At 34.9% G+C, this 19628-nt stretch overlaps 3 protein-coding genes across 4 annotated transcripts; 2 read left to right on the top strand and 1 right to left on the bottom strand.

Moving 5' to 3' along the window:
• Positions 1-721: 721 nt before the first annotated feature.
• LOC115986378 (xanthoxin dehydrogenase-like) lies at positions 722-4561 on the top strand. Its single transcript, XM_031109314.1, has 2 exons — positions 722-871; positions 3340-4561. Exons 1-2 carry the CDS (start codon positions 828-830, stop codon positions 4136-4138), a joined length of 843 nt encoding a protein of 280 aa, XP_030965174.1. The 5' UTR covers positions 722-827; the 3' UTR covers positions 4139-4561.
• Positions 4562-5097: 536 nt separating this feature from the next.
• On the bottom strand, positions 5098-6300 carry LOC115984637. The gene has a single exon (XM_031107661.1). It carries the CDS (start codon positions 6298-6300, stop codon positions 5098-5100), a length of 1203 nt encoding a protein of 400 aa, XP_030963521.1.
• A 2275-nt stretch (positions 6301-8575) lies between these two features.
• Positions 8576-16521, top strand: LOC115986373. 2 transcript variants are annotated; one of them, XM_031109306.1, is made up of 7 exons: positions 8576-9112; positions 9552-9889; positions 11344-11496; positions 12595-12687; positions 14132-14190; positions 15508-15601; positions 15966-16521. In XM_031109306.1, the coding sequence occupies exons 1-7, from the start codon at positions 8638-8640 to the stop codon at positions 16182-16184; spliced, it is 1431 nt and encodes a 476-aa protein (XP_030965166.1). In that variant the 5' UTR covers positions 8576-8637; the 3' UTR covers positions 16185-16521. The 2 variants fall into 2 exon arrangements, with proteins under 2 accessions (XP_030965166.1, XP_030965167.1); XM_031109307.1 differs by lacking the exon at positions 15966-16521 and adding an exon at positions 13786-13877 and having other exon boundaries at positions 15508-15595.
• Positions 16522-19628: the final 3107 nt, after the last annotated feature.

The following is a 19628-nucleotide window of genomic DNA, read 5'->3' as shown; positions in this document are numbered from 1 at the left end:
CATAGTATCAGTAATCAAGAAAAAATAAACATGCATGTTGGAGAAAACCCAATGGGAAAAAAGATTCTTAAGAACCCAAAAAGCTGTCCATTCATGTGATACCAAAAGCAGAAAAACAGAGGTATACACATACCCTTTTGTCAGAATGTTGATTGCAGATTTTCTAACCACCTAAATTTTATCGGTTCTATTAATGCAACATTCATTATCAGCAGCTATTACAAAAAACACAGATTAAAAACGTACCAAGCTTTAGAGGCCAAGAGTTGAGGCGGCAGAGACTATGAACAGAGAGGGAAAAGTGAGAAGAGGTGATGGGTTTGGCTGACATGAGATGGGGGCAGCGTTTAAGCCATGAGCAAAACAGCATGAACAAACAAAAAGTCAGGTCGAAGGGCATTTAAAACGAATATTGAAACAATGGGGTGAAATTTATTTTCCTGGTTTGTGTTTAGTTCCTACAAACTTTGTCTCTTTCTCTATTATCACCTAATCAAGGCTTCTGAACGTATTTAAAGTGTTTGTGTTGCTGAAACAGTATAACGTTTCGCATTTTAATTGTAAGTGTGACAGATTTTTAGATGGTTTTTTTTCCTACGTGGCAGAATAGCTTTAATTGTATATATAGTAGTATTAGATTAGACTAGATTAGATTAGATGTGTTTTTTATCAAAAAAAAGAAAGAAAGATTAGATGTGTTTGAGAAAGTCATAAAGGTATGTCTTTCAATTATTAAGACGAGAGCTAACCATAAATGGCTAGAGAATGCCTGTGTATTGAAGGAAATAGGAAAAAGAAACTGAGAGAGAGAGAGACAGAATTGAGTCATGTCCACAGCCAACTCGGGTGAGTCTTCACTTCCAAGCCAAAGGTAAACCCACAAGTCCACAACACATCAAACCTTTCTATTGTACTTCATGCTTCAAACTTTATTGTGCTGTTCTCTCTGACTGTTCTGCTTTTGTGGTTCTGAGCTATATTGTACAAATTAATAAGATGCCAATTCTTTTTCTTTATTGTTTTGTTCAGTTTCTGACTATATCTTTTGCTTTTAACTATCAAACTGAACATGGGCTTTTTATCTTTGTTATGGTTTAAGATCTGAGTTTTTACTAAATCCAATGGTGGAAATACCTATCATTTCTGTAGGTTCAGTACCCTTTCTCTAACATGACAGTTTTGATTGAATCCGTAGCTTAGACCTTGAGTTTAACTCAAACTAGGCTTTATGAAATTTGTAGTTTTAAATGGAAGACTGAGAATATAGTGATATACTGTCCTCTGTGTTTATTTCTGATTTTTTTTTTTTTTTTTTTCCAAATGCTTGATTTAGGCCAAAATAGGACTTGTCCAAATGCTCAATTTTGTGCCTGAATCTGTACGGATCATCCTTATAGAAACAAAAAGACAAACTAGAACCTAAGGCATATTTTGCTGCAACATGTTCAGCTGCATTACAGGATCTTCTAACCCACACAAAAGAACAAGAAGTAAAGGACACAACTAAACTAAGTACATTGCTATTGATACTGCTAATAGAAGGACACAGCTGCATTAAAGGACACAACTAAAATCAAGTTCCTTTATAACATATATGTATGTAGATATGCATACTCTGTCCGATTGACCCAAGTTTTACCAAACTTTTTTGTTTTGGTATGTGTAAGTGTTATGGTATTCTTATTCTTATTCAAAATTTACATTCGTTGAGGATTCATAGCTGAACTCAAAATTTTGGGAGTGAGGCTTGCTTTTTGTTGTAGTTTTATTGTTCATTGCTCTCAAATGTTACAGTTACTGCCAAATTTGCATCCAATTGTATACAGCAATTTCCTTGGCATCTAATCTTGGAAGATCTTTTACTACAATTCACTAAATTTATGACCAGTGCGTTTTACTGAATTTGTTGAAGACTAAATAGGGCGAGTGGCGCATATCTCATTAAGATTTCTTCTAGATAAGGTTTAAATAACACCCAACCAGGTTAGCACTTAGCAGAATAGTTCTTTGAAAGTAGTGTAACTTCATCTACCAATGAATTAGGTTGAATTTGAATTACCAACCTAAGGATTAACATATTGCACTTCACTCACCTGAGGTTTATTTGTATTTGCATTTGATATATAAATTTATTGTATTCTGATTATAATATAGTTGCTATTTTGTTTCATGGCATTCTTTTATTTAAACAATTTGGGCTGCAAAATTTTTGAGGTGGATAAAGTGTAACCTTTGAAACCACAATTTGGCAAATCAAACTCATCCCAAACCATGTGTGGGTAAGCATAATTAATCTTGTGCTTGTTGGACAGAAGAAAACTTACACATTTGCAAGATAAAAGAACAAAAAGGTAATGTGATTCTGTCTTGACCACATAATACTCAAGGTCATTGATCATAAATAATTTTATAAAAGGTAGCCAAGTACCAGAACTTGTCATTTATTATTTTATCAAACATGAGAGATTATGAGCCTGCTCCCAAGTCCACTTCTGCAGGATGGCTCATTAAATTAGAGATTAGGGTTTGCTGCAGTTGATGTAGGTGAGCTAAGCATCATGGATAGGTTTGGTTGGCTATGCTTTAAAGTTTTAATGAGGTTTGATGGTCAAAGGAAAAAGGAAACTTGATGGATTTTTCTTTTGGGAAGCTTCTTTTTAGAGGAATTAAGGACACTTACATTAGGTTTAATTGTGGGAAATAGTAGGAAATGTTTGAATCTTATCAAAGGCTTCTAGGTGTCTCAACTATGGTGTATCACACATCTTGGAACCTAGTGAAACTCACACAGAAATGGACTAGAAATATGAAGTTGAAGTAAAGCAGGATGTGTACCTTTTTAAAAGACGAGAGTTTCAGACAAACCTAGGCTGCCTATCAATTTAAAATCAAGATTGTCATAGCAAGACAATAATAATGCTCTAGAATTTAGCTGTCAAGAAAATGGGTAGATACCACAAGGATCATGGAAAGTTAGATCTTTATTTGATGATGTTCTCAAAATGTGTGTGCGTGTGTTTTTTTTTTGCATATTAATAAATCAACTTAATGATGTCCTAAATATGAAGGATCCACTCATCTCAGAATACTCATTTTTTTAGAAAATCCAAGTTTTTTTTTTTCTAGAAATCGAGTCAGTGAAGTACATTCCCTAGAATTGATTCCCTTTTATAGCTATGATTTGTTTTATACCTTTTAGTTTTGAGAGAATTCTGAGTCTTTAACTCAGACCAGAAGCTTGATCTGTGCTATTTATAGTTAAATTCATAGATTCAAACATATTATATTGGATTAAGATATATAACATAATATCTTCGTTGTGCCTTTCCCCCTCCTCAGATTACTGGGGAAAGTGGCATTGGTCACAGGTGGAGCCACTGGTATTGGAGAGAGCATTGTGCGCCTATTCCATAAACATGGTGCAAAGGTTTGTATAGTTGATGTACAGGACAAGCTTGGCCAGAATGTCAGTGATACCCTTGGTGGTGAACCAAACACTTGTTATTTCCATTGTGATGTCTCTAAAGAAGATGATGTTTGCCGGGCAGTTGACTTCACAGTCAGTAAATTTGGTACACTTGACATCATGGTCAACAATGCTGGGTTATCGGGCTCACCATGTCCTGATATCCGCAATGCAGACATATCAGAGTTTGAGAAGATCTTTGATGTAAATGTGAAGGGAGTCTTTCTTGGAATGAAACATGCAGCTCGGATTATGATTCCACTAAAGAAGGGCTCAATAATTTCTATATGCAGTGTTGCAGGTGTCATTGGGGGCATAGGTCCCCATCCTTATACAGGGTCTAAGCATGCTGTGTTAGGGCTAACGAAGAATGTTGCAGCTGAGCTGGGGCTACACGGGATACGTGTCAACTGTGTTTCTCCTTATGGTGTTGCTACAGGCTTGGCTATAGCTCACCTTCCTGAGGAGGAGAGAACTGAGGATGCCATGGCGGGTTTTCGTGCTTTTATGGGGAAGATTGCTAACTTGCAGGGGGTGGAATTGACAGTTGATGATGTTGCTAATTCTGTGCTCTTCTTAGCAAGTGATGAAGCAAGGTATGTCAGTGGGGCTAATCTCATGGTTGATGGTGGCTTCACTTGCTCAAATCACTTACTAAGGGTCTTTAGATGATGCATAACATTCAAGAATTTGGCCGCCCTGTTTTAGTAGCTGTTGGAAGCTTGTTAAGTGTGATAATCTTGGTGGCAGGTCAATAAGTAGTAAAAGGCTTGATTTGAATCTCATCTGTTGTAGACTAAATATTCGAGATGGATTGTGACACTGCAAATTGTAATAAAAGGATATTCCATGATGGGATTCAACGAATTTTTATAAATATTTTGGTTGTCATTTTATGTTTAGAATTGGGAGCTAACTAAACTAGTTCTTGTGAAAAAGTTGCTTGGGTCTTCGGTAGAAGTGACTTTGAAAGCAGTGGTTGGCACAGGAACAGAAGATGGTGATACTGAAGATATTGGCGATTTATTTTATTTATTGGTGATCAATTTGAGTAAATTGTGGCAATTCCTGTGGTTTGTAATTGCTTAGAATTATTGGCAGCTGTGGTGGTAGGGGTAACAATGGTTTTGTGGTGCTGGTGTCATGAGGCTAGTATTGTTAAATTGCAGTTTTCTGGTGGCAACTAAGGTGGCTAAAATGGTAGGCAAATCACTAAATTAAGTTCCTACCATAATTTAAGAATTTTAAGTTAACTAGCACTATGTATGAATAATACACGAATTTATTAATGAAATTAATTTAAATAAAACAAAGAATCTTCTCAAAAAAAAAAAAAAAAAATTACAAAAGAATAAATAATATCAGGTACTAATAATTTTTTCGGAATATGAATGTGTATTGATTTAATAACACTTCCTAATAGGAATAGAGAATATTAATTGTACTCATTGTAAAATTTGGTATCAAAGTTTCAACTGGAATAAATATTATTTTTTGAGACCAAACTGAATACTTTCATTCATAAACAAATAGGAATTATACACTGAAGAAAACAGAGCACAGGCTACAGAGAAACAGAGCATAACAAAAACAAAGAAAAAGCAACATAGACCACGGTACACAGGCAAACATTACACCATTCCTTCAGCTCTTGCCATATCTTCAATCCAGACCGGTAAATTTGAAATCCAGACCTGTTCCTCAGCAGAAAGTTTTGCAAGCTGTGCAAGCTCGTGGGCTATTTTGTTGCCCTCCCTACTAATATGTCTGATTCTTGCCTCCTGGAAGCTTGGAAAAATTTGCAGACAGCTTTTCACAATGTGGCCAATCACAATTCTTACTTCCTTACCCTCAATAGCTTGAATTTTTTGCAATGAGTCCCCTTCAAAAATGGTTCTTTCCAAACCCATGTTTTTTGCTAAGATCATTCCTTGTTCCATAGCTATTGCTTCTGTTTCCTCCACAGCTGTTCGACCCGATAGAGGAAGGCTTTTTGCTGCTACCACCTTTCTTTCCCAATCTCTAATTACAACACCCACTCCAGAATGGCCATCAACAGAGGGAACAACCCCATCTACATTTATTTTGAAGAAACCCACAGGAGGAGGAGTCCATTCTTTCTCACTTCTCTGAGGACTATTTAACTCCAAGCCCTTTATTCCTTTGAACTCCATTATCATTTGGATTGCTGTCTCCCAAATGTGATCCTCAGACACACCATTTCCTTCATGAACAATTTGGTTTCTATTATACCAAATCATCCAAGCAACACCAAAAAAGATCTCCAAATCCCTCTGTGTTCCCTTTTCTAGCAAACATAAGGCCAAGTCCATAATCTCCATGTTGGCATCATTCAAACAGATTGGGCATTCTTCCCATTTGCTCCACACTCTTTTAGCAGCTCCACAGTAGATGATTGCATGCTCAGTTGACTCAGGTTCCCCACAACAAACAGGGTAGGTAGGATCCACTTGAATTCCTCTATTACTCATATTTAACATAGATGGGATGGCCTTCATGCAAAGTCTCCAAGCAAAAACTCTCACTTTGGCCGGAATGTTTAAGTGCCACATCTTTTTCCAAAGTGGGCCACATACATCTCCCACTGAGGATTCACCTCTTTCATACTTTTCTACAACTTCCTTAGCCAAAAAATAAGCACTTTTCACCGTGAAAATTCCTTTTTTATTTCCCACCCATATTAGTTGATCCTCCTGTGGGCAGTGAGGGATTGGGATGCTTAGGATTTTCTCCACTTCAAAACCAAGAAAGACTCTATCAAGAATGTCTTTTCTCCATCTTCTAGTATCTCGATCAATCAAGGCCAATACCATGGGAAATCTCCAAAATCTTTCCTTGGGGAAATGACTTTATAAGTCATTGGGGTTGGTAACCACCTATCATCCCATATATGGATTGTCTTCCTATTTCCTACTCTCCATCTTGTTCCTTTTTGCAGAATCTCTATGCTCTTATGAATGCTTCTCCAAGCATAAGATGGGTTGTTGCCTATGCTTGCATTTAAAACATCCCCATTGGGAAAATACCTTGCTTTATACATGCGCGCCATAAGCGATGTGGGATTTTCCAACATCCTCTATCCCTGCTTTGCCAACATAGCCAAATTGAATGCATAAATATTATTGCTATTTTGTTTAGTACTTTTGGCAATGAAATCCAAGTTGGAGCAATTTTTTTATTATTAATTATGAAATCTATAAACAAAAGAAAAAGCAGTAGTAAACTACCAGATAAAAAGTCAGCACGTAAGTTCTACATTGAGCCACCTATATTATCCTATGAAATAGTATAAACTGCAACAATGCCCACATCTACCCCAGAGAATGGAATTTCTCTTATGGTTGGTTTTGCTTTTGTGGCGATTAGGTGAATTGGATCCAATTTTAATTATACGTGGAACTATCTTTTTGTTTTTTTTTTTTTTTAAAGATAGTTCTAACCTATTTCATAATTGCTCGTTATTATCATGCTAAAACATCAAATTTTTGGTGTAGATGAAAATTATATTTCAAATCTTTTATTCAACGACAAAAGATTTCTAAATGAAGGTTTCTGTCTCTAGTAACTCAAACATACTTATTAAAATTTTGTATTCAGGCAACTCTTGAGAAAGTGTTCAATTCAGATTTTTTTTTTTTTTTCTAGTAAACCTTTTATTTAATTTTTGTTTATTTTGTCTTCTTCTTTTATTCTTTTTGGGTTGAGAAACAAGGGCATTTTAAGCTTTTTTGAGTATCTAACTATTTTCTCCTATGTAAATAGTCTCTCATCCTATACACACCAACTTATTACATGAAAGAATCATTTGGAATCACCCTAAATATTGACGGGACGTTTTGATTATATTTAATTTTGAAATTATACATCATTTTTCTTTTTTTCAAAATAGTAATACAAATACAAATCCCATACTTTGTTCTTATTATGGATTAAAAATTTTCATCTGTTTTGTTTTTATTAAAAAGAAAACATCCTTTTTTTTTTGTTTTTTTTAGAAGAATAAAAAGAAAACATCCTAAATTTTAGCAAGGCCCTAAACTAGTAGCACTAAAAAAAAAAAAATAAAAACCGCCCAATGCAGAAAAATGTGTTAGACCAAAAAAACATGGACCTTATCCGACAGTAACTAAAAAACCAGACCCATTCGGTTCCAACTTCCAACACTCAACTCTCCTCTCTTTCTCTCTCTCTCTCTCTCTCACACACAGGCGAAAATGGGTAATTACCCATAAAAATCTAACTATTTAGTTAGTTGACGCTGTTTGGAAACATATTGAAATTTTAGCAACTCGAGTTTCAAAGGCTCGATTTTGGGCCTGTAAATCGACTCTTTGAGGCTCGATTTGCATGTTTTACTCGGGTCTGAGTTGGCATTATTTTCACGTGGCATCTACTTGTAAATCGAGTTTTAGAGACTCGATTTACATTTACAGTAAAAAAAAAAAATTTTGCCTTTACACCTTCTCACCTCAACGACCACAAAACCACAGCAACAACAGCAATCCTAACAAAACCACCAAGAGAAGAAAGAGAAGTTTAAAAAAAAAACCCAGAAACAGGTCGCCTGCAACCCAGGCCGCGCGACCCCAGGCCTGGGTCGCGCGCCTGGGGTCGCGCGGCCTGGGTCGCCTGCGACCTGGGTCGCCTGCGACCCTGGGTCGCGCGCGACCTGGGTCGCGCGACGGGTCGCCTGCGACCTGGGTCGCGCGCCTGGGTCGCAGGCAACCTGTTTCTGGGTGCGACCCCAGGCCGTGCTGGTGAGAGAAGAACCCAGAGAAGGAAGAATGGATATTGAGGTGAGAAGGTGTGGTTTTGTGGTTGTTGAGGTGAGAAGGTGTAAAGGCAAAATTTTTTTTTTGTACTGTAAATGTAAATCGAGTCTCTAAGACTCGATTTACAAGTAGGTGCCACGTGGAAATTATGCCAACTCAGACCCGAGTAAAACATGCAAATCGAGCCTCAAAGAGTCGATTTACAGGCCCAAAATCGAGCCTTTAAAACTCGAGTTGCTAGAATTCCAATATGTTTCCAAACAGCGTCAACTAACTAAATAGTTAGATTTTTATGGGTAATTACCCATTTTCGCCCTCTCACACACACACACACACACACACACACACACACACTCATTAGTTTCTATACTCCAACCCATGGCTTCTCTTCAACCTTCTTGGTTTTCTTCCCTCAACACCATCTCTCCTTCAAAACCCACTTTCTTTCCATCCACAAATCTCAACAAATCCAATTCATTCAAACCATTCAAGCTCTCATCCTCTACAAATCAATCCAACGCCGAATCTTCAGAACCCATATCACCAAATTCACCAGAAACCACTCCAGAACCAGAGCCAGCTTCTGTTGACCCGGTGAAGCTCGCATTCGAAAAGGCCAAGTCGTATAAGAAGTCACTGCAATCCAAACCAGTTTCGAATATTGAGCAGAACCCAGTTGAGGTTTCTGGTGGAAGTACTGTAATTGGGAATGGAGAAGGTGAAGGTGTTGGTGGTGGCACTAAGGAAGTGCCGGTTTCGGTTAAAGTTGCAATGGAAAAGGCCAAAGAGTACAAAATGAATAAGGGGGTTGTGAGTGGTGGCAAGAGTGGTGGAGAGGGTGACACAATTTCAGGTATTGTTTAGGGAAGTTGAAGTTTTGAGATAGAAATAGAATGCAAGAATTTTTTTTCCTAATTGATTGGCTGTGCTACATTTAGTTGTATGTAGTTTTTGTTTTTATCATATTATGTGTTTGATAAAGGACATGTCCATTAAGGAAGTAACAAAAGAGTATGACTTTGGATAGAATAAAGCTGACCCTGAGGATCCATAGTAGAGACTGAATTTTTGGGAATAACGCTTGGTTTTTGTTGTTGTAATGTGTTTGATATTTTATTCATTACCTTTGTAAACATATGGAGTAGCAATAAAAAAAGAATAAGAAAAACATATGGAGTGTTAATGATCTGTATGATTGATGGCTGATTACAAGTTTGAATTGTTGTTCAATGAAAAATGACATATTTGGTTGAGTGATTTGAGCTAAATTAGCTATGTGCATTTATTTTTAGGACTGAAGAGAGGAAATGGGGGTAATCTGGGAAATGGGGTTGTGGAGAAAACTGTTAATAAGAAGGGGGAGCTGTCAATTTCGAACATTGACTTTATCGGGCTGGAATTTGCGGATAAGAAGAGGAGCAGGGGATTGCCACCTGGGCTGGCTCCTGTTGTAGACCCTTTCCTGGAAGGGGACTTGCCTGAGGTGGAGATTATTGTTGGGGATACCAGAAAGTTTGAAGAAAAAACCTCATTGAAGCCTGAGCTGACTCAGGAAGATGATTCAAGTCTTTACAAGCCAAAGGTTTCTTCGTGGGGAGTCTTTCCTAGACCCAACAATATCTCAAAAACGGTATGGTGATTGCTATGAGAACTGATGATAGAGTAGTGAGTTAATATGTTTTTGTCAATTGTTTTGGTGTACATGCTTTTCGTTGATGTTCTGAATTTGTGGGCTTGGAGGATTTTAGTCTCTTATGTTTAGTAATTTGTTAAAGTGATGATATTATGTTAGAAAACATATTATATACTCTGAAGGTTTGCTATAAATAGTAAATTATCTTAGTTTAGAATCTCTTATTCAAGTTTCTGACATGTATAATCAAGATGGAAATCATAGAAAGCAAGCGAAAAAAGAAAGAAAGAAAGAAAGAAAAGGACAACATGGAGAACCAGCTAGGGCTCTGTACTATTTTGAAGCTTCAAACTTGTCAATGTTGATCAAATATTTAATTTTTGAATCTAACACATGTTATAATTACTCATTAATCTCAATGCTGGCCTCTGAGTGCTGATACCAGCTAGATCTCTGAAGTTATAAATTACATTCCTTACGGTAACTACTTTTGCTACATAGATGATGTGCATTCATTCTTCAAGCATTGAAGAAATCAATTAACTGAGTCAATGCCTGCACAAATCCTTGATTGATGTAGATGACAATATCTATCAGAATGCCTGCACAAATTCTTGTGTCTATATTCATGTCAAACTTGTCCGTGGACAGACTACACCCATAAAAAGCAATCAGATGGGTTGTTGTAAAGGATTTTATAACTATTGAAATGCCCACAAAAATCTTTGATCTTTGTTGAAGAACTTGTCTCCCCCTGATGTTGTGTATGTGTATAGGTACATATCAAGGAATCCAGGAACAAGGCAAAAACACAAATGAGTGAAAGATGGATTCTTCTGCATGCCTATATATCAATCGAATTCCTGGCATGAATTTTCATTTTTGTTGAAGAGGTTGGAGCTCTTTGGTTCCACCTTTTTAAATTAAAATATTGAAATAATTGAAGAAATGCTAGCTTCAGTTTCACCCTTTAAGCATTATTATATGACACTAGTCATATGCTTATATCTTACAATGGAGGATAGAATGGTCTCTTGGTTATTTTTAGAAAAGGTGTATCATATATGTTTGTCGCATCGTGTTCTCTGTTTTCTTTTAAAATTCCTTCCTAAGTAACTTTCAAAGTTTTACAAGCATATAACATTGAAGACCCTATCTCTTATATCTTATTTGACCATGGCATTGAATACCAGAGTACAGAAACATTCAGAAGATGTTTTTCTACAGTATCATCAAACGAGTCAATCCGTCTTGTACTTAACTCTGTTGGTTTGTTAGTACAATTATAAATATATTTGTTAAGTAATCATCAATTATCTTTTTCCCTAAAGCAATATGTATTTCATTATAGAGGATTGTTATTTGTTTCATAGTGGATGCCGCTTTTTAGTGTAAGTCACAAGAGCACCAAAAGGTGTTTTTCTTAGAGATTTCTTTCTGTTCTTTGTTAGTTTGGTGGTGGAAGAGTTATACGCCCTGGGGAGGTGCTTGAAACAGCGGAAGAGAAAGCTGCTAAAGAAACACGTACAAGACAGTTACTTGCTGCCTACAGAAGTGAAATGGGCTTAGACATTGATCCAAAGTTAAAATCTGAATGTGAAGAGGTATGTTTCTATCAAAATATCATCTTCTTAACATGTTTTTATGAGCTTGTACATATGTTCTTGAATAAATGCTATAAGTGCATTTATATCAAGCAATTCAAATTGGTCTTAGACTTTATCATGTTTTTGTCATGATCTAAGGTCTTAGTCCAAGAAAATCATTCAATTTATAAATTTTCACAGTATTTGAATTGAATTTAAAATTATGATTGTTGTTTAAATTAAAATTTTAGTGATGACTGGTTTAGTGATGGCCTTGGTGGTTTGGATAGGGTATTGAGACTTGAGAGTGATGACTTGTTAGTGTCAATGGTTGTCGTGGTCGTTACAACTTGCTAAAGCTGGTTAGTGGTGGAGTTTGTGATTACAATGGGTTGTGTGCAGTGGTATTGGACAATACCACGATGATGGTGATCGATGTGCTTGGCAATGATCAACTGTTAAAATTTAATTTGAAGTAGTTATGGTTAGTGGGATGCTTGTGAGATGAGTTAACAACTTGGTGTTAGTATTTAACAGTGGCAATGCTGCTGCTAAATGGTAAGTTTTGTAGCTTAGCTGGTGCAAAAATGGCATTGGCTATGAAGGGCTGTCATAGGGTATCCGCGGGTGGTGGTCTCAATGGTAGTGGAGGCAGCATTTAATAATTCTTACCAAATGCTCTGTTCATTTCTTATTTGGGTGTAATTTCCAATGATCTGAATTGGCTCCAAAATCCTCACCCCCTCCCCGCGTCCTTCCTCCCTTTTTTTTTCTTGGGGGTGGGGATGGGTTGAGGGTTTGAAGATTTAAATTTTAAGCTTAAATTGCAGGCAAACGAACAAAAGTCAAGTCCCAATATTTTATATGGAAAAGGTTTAACTAATAAGGAGAGAATTTGGATAGGATAATTTACAATTTTCAATAAAGTTTGGCTTTGCAATATGGTTGGAAAATAGAAACTTTCAGTTAGAGAGAAGTTACTTTCACTGGGTCTGGAAACTAGTTTTTCAGTTTGACCCTTGTGTTTCTGTTATTATTTTCCTTTAACTGCCAGTAAATTAATGTTCTATTGCACTTTTCATTTTTGAGAGCCATAATGCATTATCATGTTTATAGGCATTGAAGGATGGGGACTCATTAATGAATATTGGAAGGCTTAAGGAAGCATTGCCCTATTATGAAAAGGTTATGGATAAGTTAACATTCAAGGTAATTTATTGTTTGAACTGTTTGAGCTGCTTTTGTACTTGAAAAGAGATCTCACCTCTCTCTCTTTCCCCTCCCCATCCCTTTCCCTAAGATGGAAAGCCATAAATAAGAAGGGGCATATTTATAGATTTTCTATTTGAGTGCTATTGTGATTATGTATTTATTTATTTATAAAAGTGGATTACTGACGTTAAGTTGTTAACTACCATATTTACTCTGAAATTAGGATGGTTGAAGCATTTATGGGTAGGATGAGTTAGGATTTGTTGTGCCATGGGCGTTGAAGATTAATGAAAAGTATACTCTACCAGGCTCATGATTTAGAGCGGAGAACAGGATTGGCAGTTTACATAGCCAATTTTGCAATATTGAAGACATTATAGATAGGGAAATTCTTTTCTTAAAAGAAAAATCTAACTGAATTTTCGTGCTAAATAATTTGGGAGCTCTATTTTCAAGATATATCTGTGTAACACATGATCCACCTCTTGTGCTATTGGTGAGTGAAGCATGCTGTCACATCATTTTTGCATGAACTTTTTGTATGATTGGTTAGTATATATACCATCACTCCAGAAAAATATACTATCCATAATTGAACATGCTCAAAATATGAATTGAGATAGGATATCAGGAAATTGATTCTCATAATCAAATTTGAATCTATTTCATTTGTAAAATAGGTGACGTGATTGGCAGACATCCTTGTTGTGGGAAAATTAGAGGAAACTCAAAGCTAGGTGGTTTCACAGGATCTTTGTAAAATGGATTTTTGTAATGTGTTGTTTTAGGGAAGTTGAGCAGAAAGCCAATTGCTGCACATGAAAGTAGTCTGACTTGATTAGGGGACATGAATGATTTCTCTTGAGAAAGGATTCTATGCTTCACTGATGATTTTAATAGTGATAATGAAGAGGTGGACTTGGGAGTCGTGTTGGTGATAGAACGTTGAAAATGTCTGTGGCTAAGTTCTATATTTGTAGCTATTGCTTTTGTTTGCTCTTCCTTTTATGTCTTTTTACATGTTTCTTTTTTCTTCTAGGGGTGTCTCCTCCTTTTTTTATTCCTATATCTTTATGCATTTTTATATCAAACCAGAAAAAGGAAAGAAAAGAAGTGTTCCTGGGAATCAAGAACTTCCAGTTACAATTTACTAGCTCTAGTTGTATCCTCCCTTCTGCATCCAGAGGGAAGGTTTCTTTACTCATCTCTAATATACGTGAACTATTTTTGCCTCGAGGTTTGGAAGATTCATTAATTACTGCATGATTTTATGTCAACTTAAAAATCAAATATAGCTTTATTTGCAAGTACACTAATCTATTGGAGGTTATTGTACAACCTTTATCTATCTGGTTTTTTCCCCCTCTTTTTGAAATGGTTTCTCTAGGAGTGACAGTATCTGAATATTTTGTGCTTTGTTTCATGCATGTTATTCTTGCAGAGTGACCTTCATGGGTTAGCTGCGATACAATGGTCTATTTGTCAAGACTCGCTCAGTAGGTATATATGTCTTTTGAGATTTTACTAGATGCCCCTTATGACATCCCTTAACATGCCATAAAACTGAATTTGTTCATTGTGCTTTACGTTGAATATCGAATGAGTCTGTTGTTCCTTTGATGCATAATAAAGACATGTTTGTCATCATTTTGTCTTTAAGGCAACTTCTATCAAACTTATAAGTTTGTTTCCATCTTTGGGATTACTGTGGTCTCTTCATCTCTCACTGTGACGTGCATTTAATGCCATCTTACACATGTAATGCACTGATTAAAATTCTTTGTTATCTGTACATCACAAAATTTTGTAGGTTTATTTATAAGCAATTTTAAAAAAATAATTAGGTTGATCTTTGACCGGACAAACATCATCACATGTTAATTTTTGACTACATAAGTATTGTCATTTGTCACATATAAGTTGTGGTTCAGGTTTCAGCTAGTGTGTTATACTCCATTGTCCTTGAATCATTTGCAAGCTTACAAACATTGTAATAAATTCTGAGTTATTGAGATTTGTAAAAATATTTAAACTATATTTGCTAGGTGTGAAGTTTGTAATGGTGCATCCAAAAATAAAAAATAAAAGTTTAATGGACAAGGCTTTGCTCTAGTTGTTGTAAACTTTTTTATTGAATAAGGTATTTGAAATTGCAATGTTGAATAGGATGGTTTGGGGCTTATTTTTGTATCTTTGTTAAAAAGGAACTACTAGTTTTGAAAATCAGCTGCTGCACTTTTGGAGGTTCAGTTATGAGAGTAGAAAAGTTAGCATCATATGGTGATTTATATTAATTAGTTTTGTGAATATTTTTTACTAAGATTGAATAGCGAAGAAAGAAATGAAAAAAAGACAACAAAACTTTTAAAAGCAAATATAGATGAGAGAAGTGTAGTAGATGGGAGGACTTAATTTATATGGCCTAATACAAAAGGATAAGTTAAATTGTTAAGAGAGTCCTAGTCAAACTTTGATCACTTTGGTCCCACCCAAGTCAGGGTAGATGGGATTATACTTCTTGAGTTCATATGGCTGTTAAATTACAATGACAAAAAAAGGATTGAGAATTGTGAAAGTTAGATTTAATTTGCAAGCCTGACAGAAATCACTACAACATAGTTTTTCCTGAAAGCTACATACCATTGATTGTAATACCTGAATGGATATATCAAAGTTATTATGCCTAATTACTAATAGTTTTCTGTGCTTGAGTTGAAAAAATTTCACGTAATGATGTATGTTAGATTGTGTTTGTAACCTCTTGACTAGCAAAGGAAAGTGCTGAGTGATGTTAATAGTTGTAAAAATTGTTGACAGGTCGAATGAGGCTCGATTAATGTATGAAAAGCTTCAGTCCCACCCAAATGCTCAAGTAAACAAGAAAGCAAGACAATTCGTGTTCAGCTTTCAGGTAATCACCAATTCGTTGTGTGAATAATATAGTGTCTATGTTTATGGGTGAAAGCTAACAGGGAAGCCTCAACAAACATGAACAGTGACAGCATTTCAATGCCTAAATAGCTATTTGCTATGTGGGTATTTTCTTTTCCTAATCATCGCAAATTAATGGTTTTCAAAATTTATTTTCCCAACACCAGTTCCTTATGTGTTACAGGTTCTTTAGAATTGATCTTTCACATTACAAAATAAAATCACTTTTTTTTTCCTCCTAAAATAAATACACTTTTCTTTCCTACTTTTCTTGTGTACCTCTTTTTTTTTTTTTTTTTTTTTTTTTTTTTTTTTAATTCAACTGAAAATTACAACTCTAACAGGCCATGGAGATGATGAAGGTCACAACGAGCAGTCCTTTTTATCTAAAGAACACAGGTTACCAGAATTTTTTTGAAGCGTTTGTTGAAAATAAATCCAACTACCAACTTAAAGAAGCTGAGATTGAAGAGGGTTCTCTGAGGCAAGTTCTCCCATATATTATTTTTCTGGTTTCTCCCATTTTTGCCATTCTGCTCATTGCCATACAAAAGAGGATATAAATTCAAAGATAGAGTTTACAACTACAACTAGGAAATGATTAAAAATCGTTGTTCTTGGAACTGTATATATCTTAACACCCCCCCCCCCCCCCCCAACCTTTACGCGAAAAAAATAGAGGAAAAAAGAATGGTATATATCTCTAACTATTATGTTAGTTTATAGTATTACTAGTCATGTGGCTGGTTCAGTAAAAAGAAGCTTTTCCAAGAATTCTATTTACATGTAATCAAGAGGCATGTATAGTTAGATCATACAAGGATGAGAAATTTGTGTGTGCATGGTGTTATGTAAACTAATATGCAGGTTGAATAAAAGGGTCAAGAATCATTAACATGACATTCACCATTTGAACACAATTGGGCCGTTAGCTATCTAATGCCAATTTTAGAATCAGAGAAAATGCTAATGGGTCGTGAAAACTGAAAAGCTCCTCTTTATCAAATATCTTTGGGGGTCTTCTTTTTGTGAAAATATGGACTAGTGTCTACACAAAGAGCAGCACAATTTGACTGATCCAACTTTCATGTTTTATTCTGTCCTATGTTTAGGTGCAATCACGTGTGAATTATTTTCCCCCGTTATTTAATCTATGCTACAATTTTTAAATTACTTCTATAAATGTCATTTAAAACTATTAGCGATTCACCTACTTTATCATTACTTAATTGAGCAAAGAATAATGCTAGTACTATAACAAAACTCCCAATTTTTATCACAATTTGCCCACGTAGCAAGTTGTGAGTGGTAGAGTTGTGAACTCACAATTTGACACGTGAGCACATTGCAAAGAAGTTGTGGGTTTTGTCAAGGTACTAACAATATTCTAAGTTCTAACCAAGCTTATATTATGATACATGCATGCGCATGTGTTGACATGAATAGGAGCTCACTGCTCACCAATTAGTTCACACCTGTAGAAACTACAATATATGCCACTAAACAAATATTTCAAATGATTTAAGAAAAAAAATGCTCTCAAGTTAAATTAGAGTGAATAGACAAAATTAGTAGTGATTGTCAAGGAATTTGACTAATTTGTATTTTTAAGGTGTTATTTAAAAATACAAATTAGTCAAATTTGCAAAATATATTGGTGATTTTCTAGTTTGGTTGGAGGAAACTCCCAGCCTCATTGAGTATGCGTGTCCTTAAGATGTAATCCTTTTTTCTTCTGAATAAGAATGAGAAGCAAAGTCTTTCCATAATTTAAAAAAAAAAAAAAAATCATGATGTTAATTTGGGTGCAGGTCATTGTGTTTTAGCAACATCAGAACCTTGTGCCTATTTTTTATTATTATATCCTTTGGTAATTAGTTAAAAACAAGGAGTAGATGAATGAGTTAGGAAAATTATGTCAATCATTTGGGCGTTGATAAGCACTTGTACTTACTCTCTTAATCATGATATAAAATAATGAATCAATGGAGTTAAAACTTTTTTGGGAATGCTGGATAAAAATGGAAGCCATCTAATCTCACCAACTGTACTAATCTGCCTTGAAGGATGGTAACAATTGAACAGATCTTCAACATTCCCAAGATTTTTTACATTACAGCGCAATCAGTGCCATGCTTTTGATCACACTCAACCCCACCATTATCTTTTGTCTAATGTGCAAATAAATCGATATTTGTTAAGAGAGAAGATGCACTGGAATAATATTAAGCCCCTCCACCAGTCACTTACAGTATATACCAATTGCTTACTTTTTTCCACTGATTATATGGGTTCACTAAGCCAATATAGGATATGAAATTTGTCCTAAAGGAATGCAGGAACTGATACAATATATTATTATTCATCTTAGAAAGAGAGCATATCCATAATTTCTGGGATTTGGGGTACAAATGCAAGAAACAAAATGACAATACCTACTACACATAACACTCACCAAAAAAATATATTTAAAAAATGATGCTAATGGGCTGTGAAAAGCTCCACTTTATCAATATTTTTGGGGTCTTCTTTTTGTGAATATATGAACTAGTGTCTACACAAAGAGCAGCACAATTTGACTGATTTAACTTTCATGTTTTATTCTGTTCTATGTTTAGTTGCAATCATGTGTGAATTATTTTTCCCCACTTTTCAATCCATGCTACAATTTTTAAATTACCTATTCTTTCCTTGGTTAGGTAAAACCTGACACTTTTTAACCTTACAAATCTTTGTGTATAATTAAATACATTGCTACTATTCTTAATCATCTTTTTGTGTGTGTCATTTAACCCATACCAAAAAAAAAAAAAAAAAAAAAAACTTTAAATACCATTTAAAACAATCAGTAATGCACCTATTATTATTGGCTGAACTGAGTCAATAATGCTAGTATCACTACAAAACTCACAATTTGCCCACAGGACGAGTTGTGAGTGGTGGAGTTGTGGATCCACAACTCACAACTCGACGAGTGAGCAAGTTATGGCAAAATTGTAAGTTTTGTTGAGGTGCTAGCAATATTCTAACTAAGCTTATATTATGCTACATGCATGCACAAGTCTTGATGACATGAATAGGAGCTCACTACTTACAGATTAGTTCATACCTATAGAAACTAGAATATATGCCACTAAACAAATATTTCAAATTATTTTTTTAAAAAAGGCACTTAGGTCAAATTAGAGTGAACAGACAAAATTAGTGGTGATTGTCAAGGAATTTGACTAATTTGCATTTTTAAGATGTTATTTAAAGATGCACACAATTTCTATAAGAGCATTCACATTTGCAAATTGTAATAAAATTTTAAAGTAAAAGTTAAATTTAAAAAAAAAAAAAATTTAACCACCAACTTCTCAAATATACCATTTAATTTATGATATATTCCATTGTTTATATTATATATATATATATATATCTAATTAAAATATTCATTATAAATTATTTTATTTATAGAAAAGAAAAGAGAGAAGAAAAGTTTTACAAAATACTACTGTGCTCTCCAAATTTGTTGAGCTCCGTAGCATTTTGCAAAAAAATTGAATAATGTTGGAGAATTGAACGTGAGACCATTTATTTGGTGTGTCTTGACTACAATGCTCTTCAATGTGACTTAAAAAATGTTTTGAAGAGTTGGAAGCTAATGCGTAATATAACTTTATAAAGGCCATACATTTCCATCTTTTAAGAAACTGTCTTGGAACCTAGTGCTATTTTTTCGCCTTTAAAAAAAAAAATTATAATTTGGAATTCCATTCATAACGAGATTGAGATTTGTAGGATAAAGTATGCTTCTATTGCTTGTCCAAAAACAAAGTTCTAACGAAGTATCGCTCTTGACCTCAACTTTTGTTATCTAATTCTGGCCTAATAGGCAATAGAGAGAGAAAAGAAGAAAAGAAGAAAAACTTTAAACTAAAATTTTGGTGGTCTTTAGACTTTAGTTTAGGTTTTAGTTTGCAAAATCAGTGCATTTTTTTTTTCAATCATGTCTTTGTTTTGTT

Source organism: Quercus lobata, chromosome 4 (genome assembly GCF_001633185.2).
Source record: "Quercus lobata isolate SW786 chromosome 4, ValleyOak3.0 Primary Assembly, whole genome shotgun sequence".
NCBI classification, from domain to species: Eukaryota; Viridiplantae; Streptophyta; class Magnoliopsida; order Fagales; family Fagaceae; genus Quercus; species Quercus lobata.
This window is presented reverse-complemented; position numbering and strand designations above follow the sequence as displayed.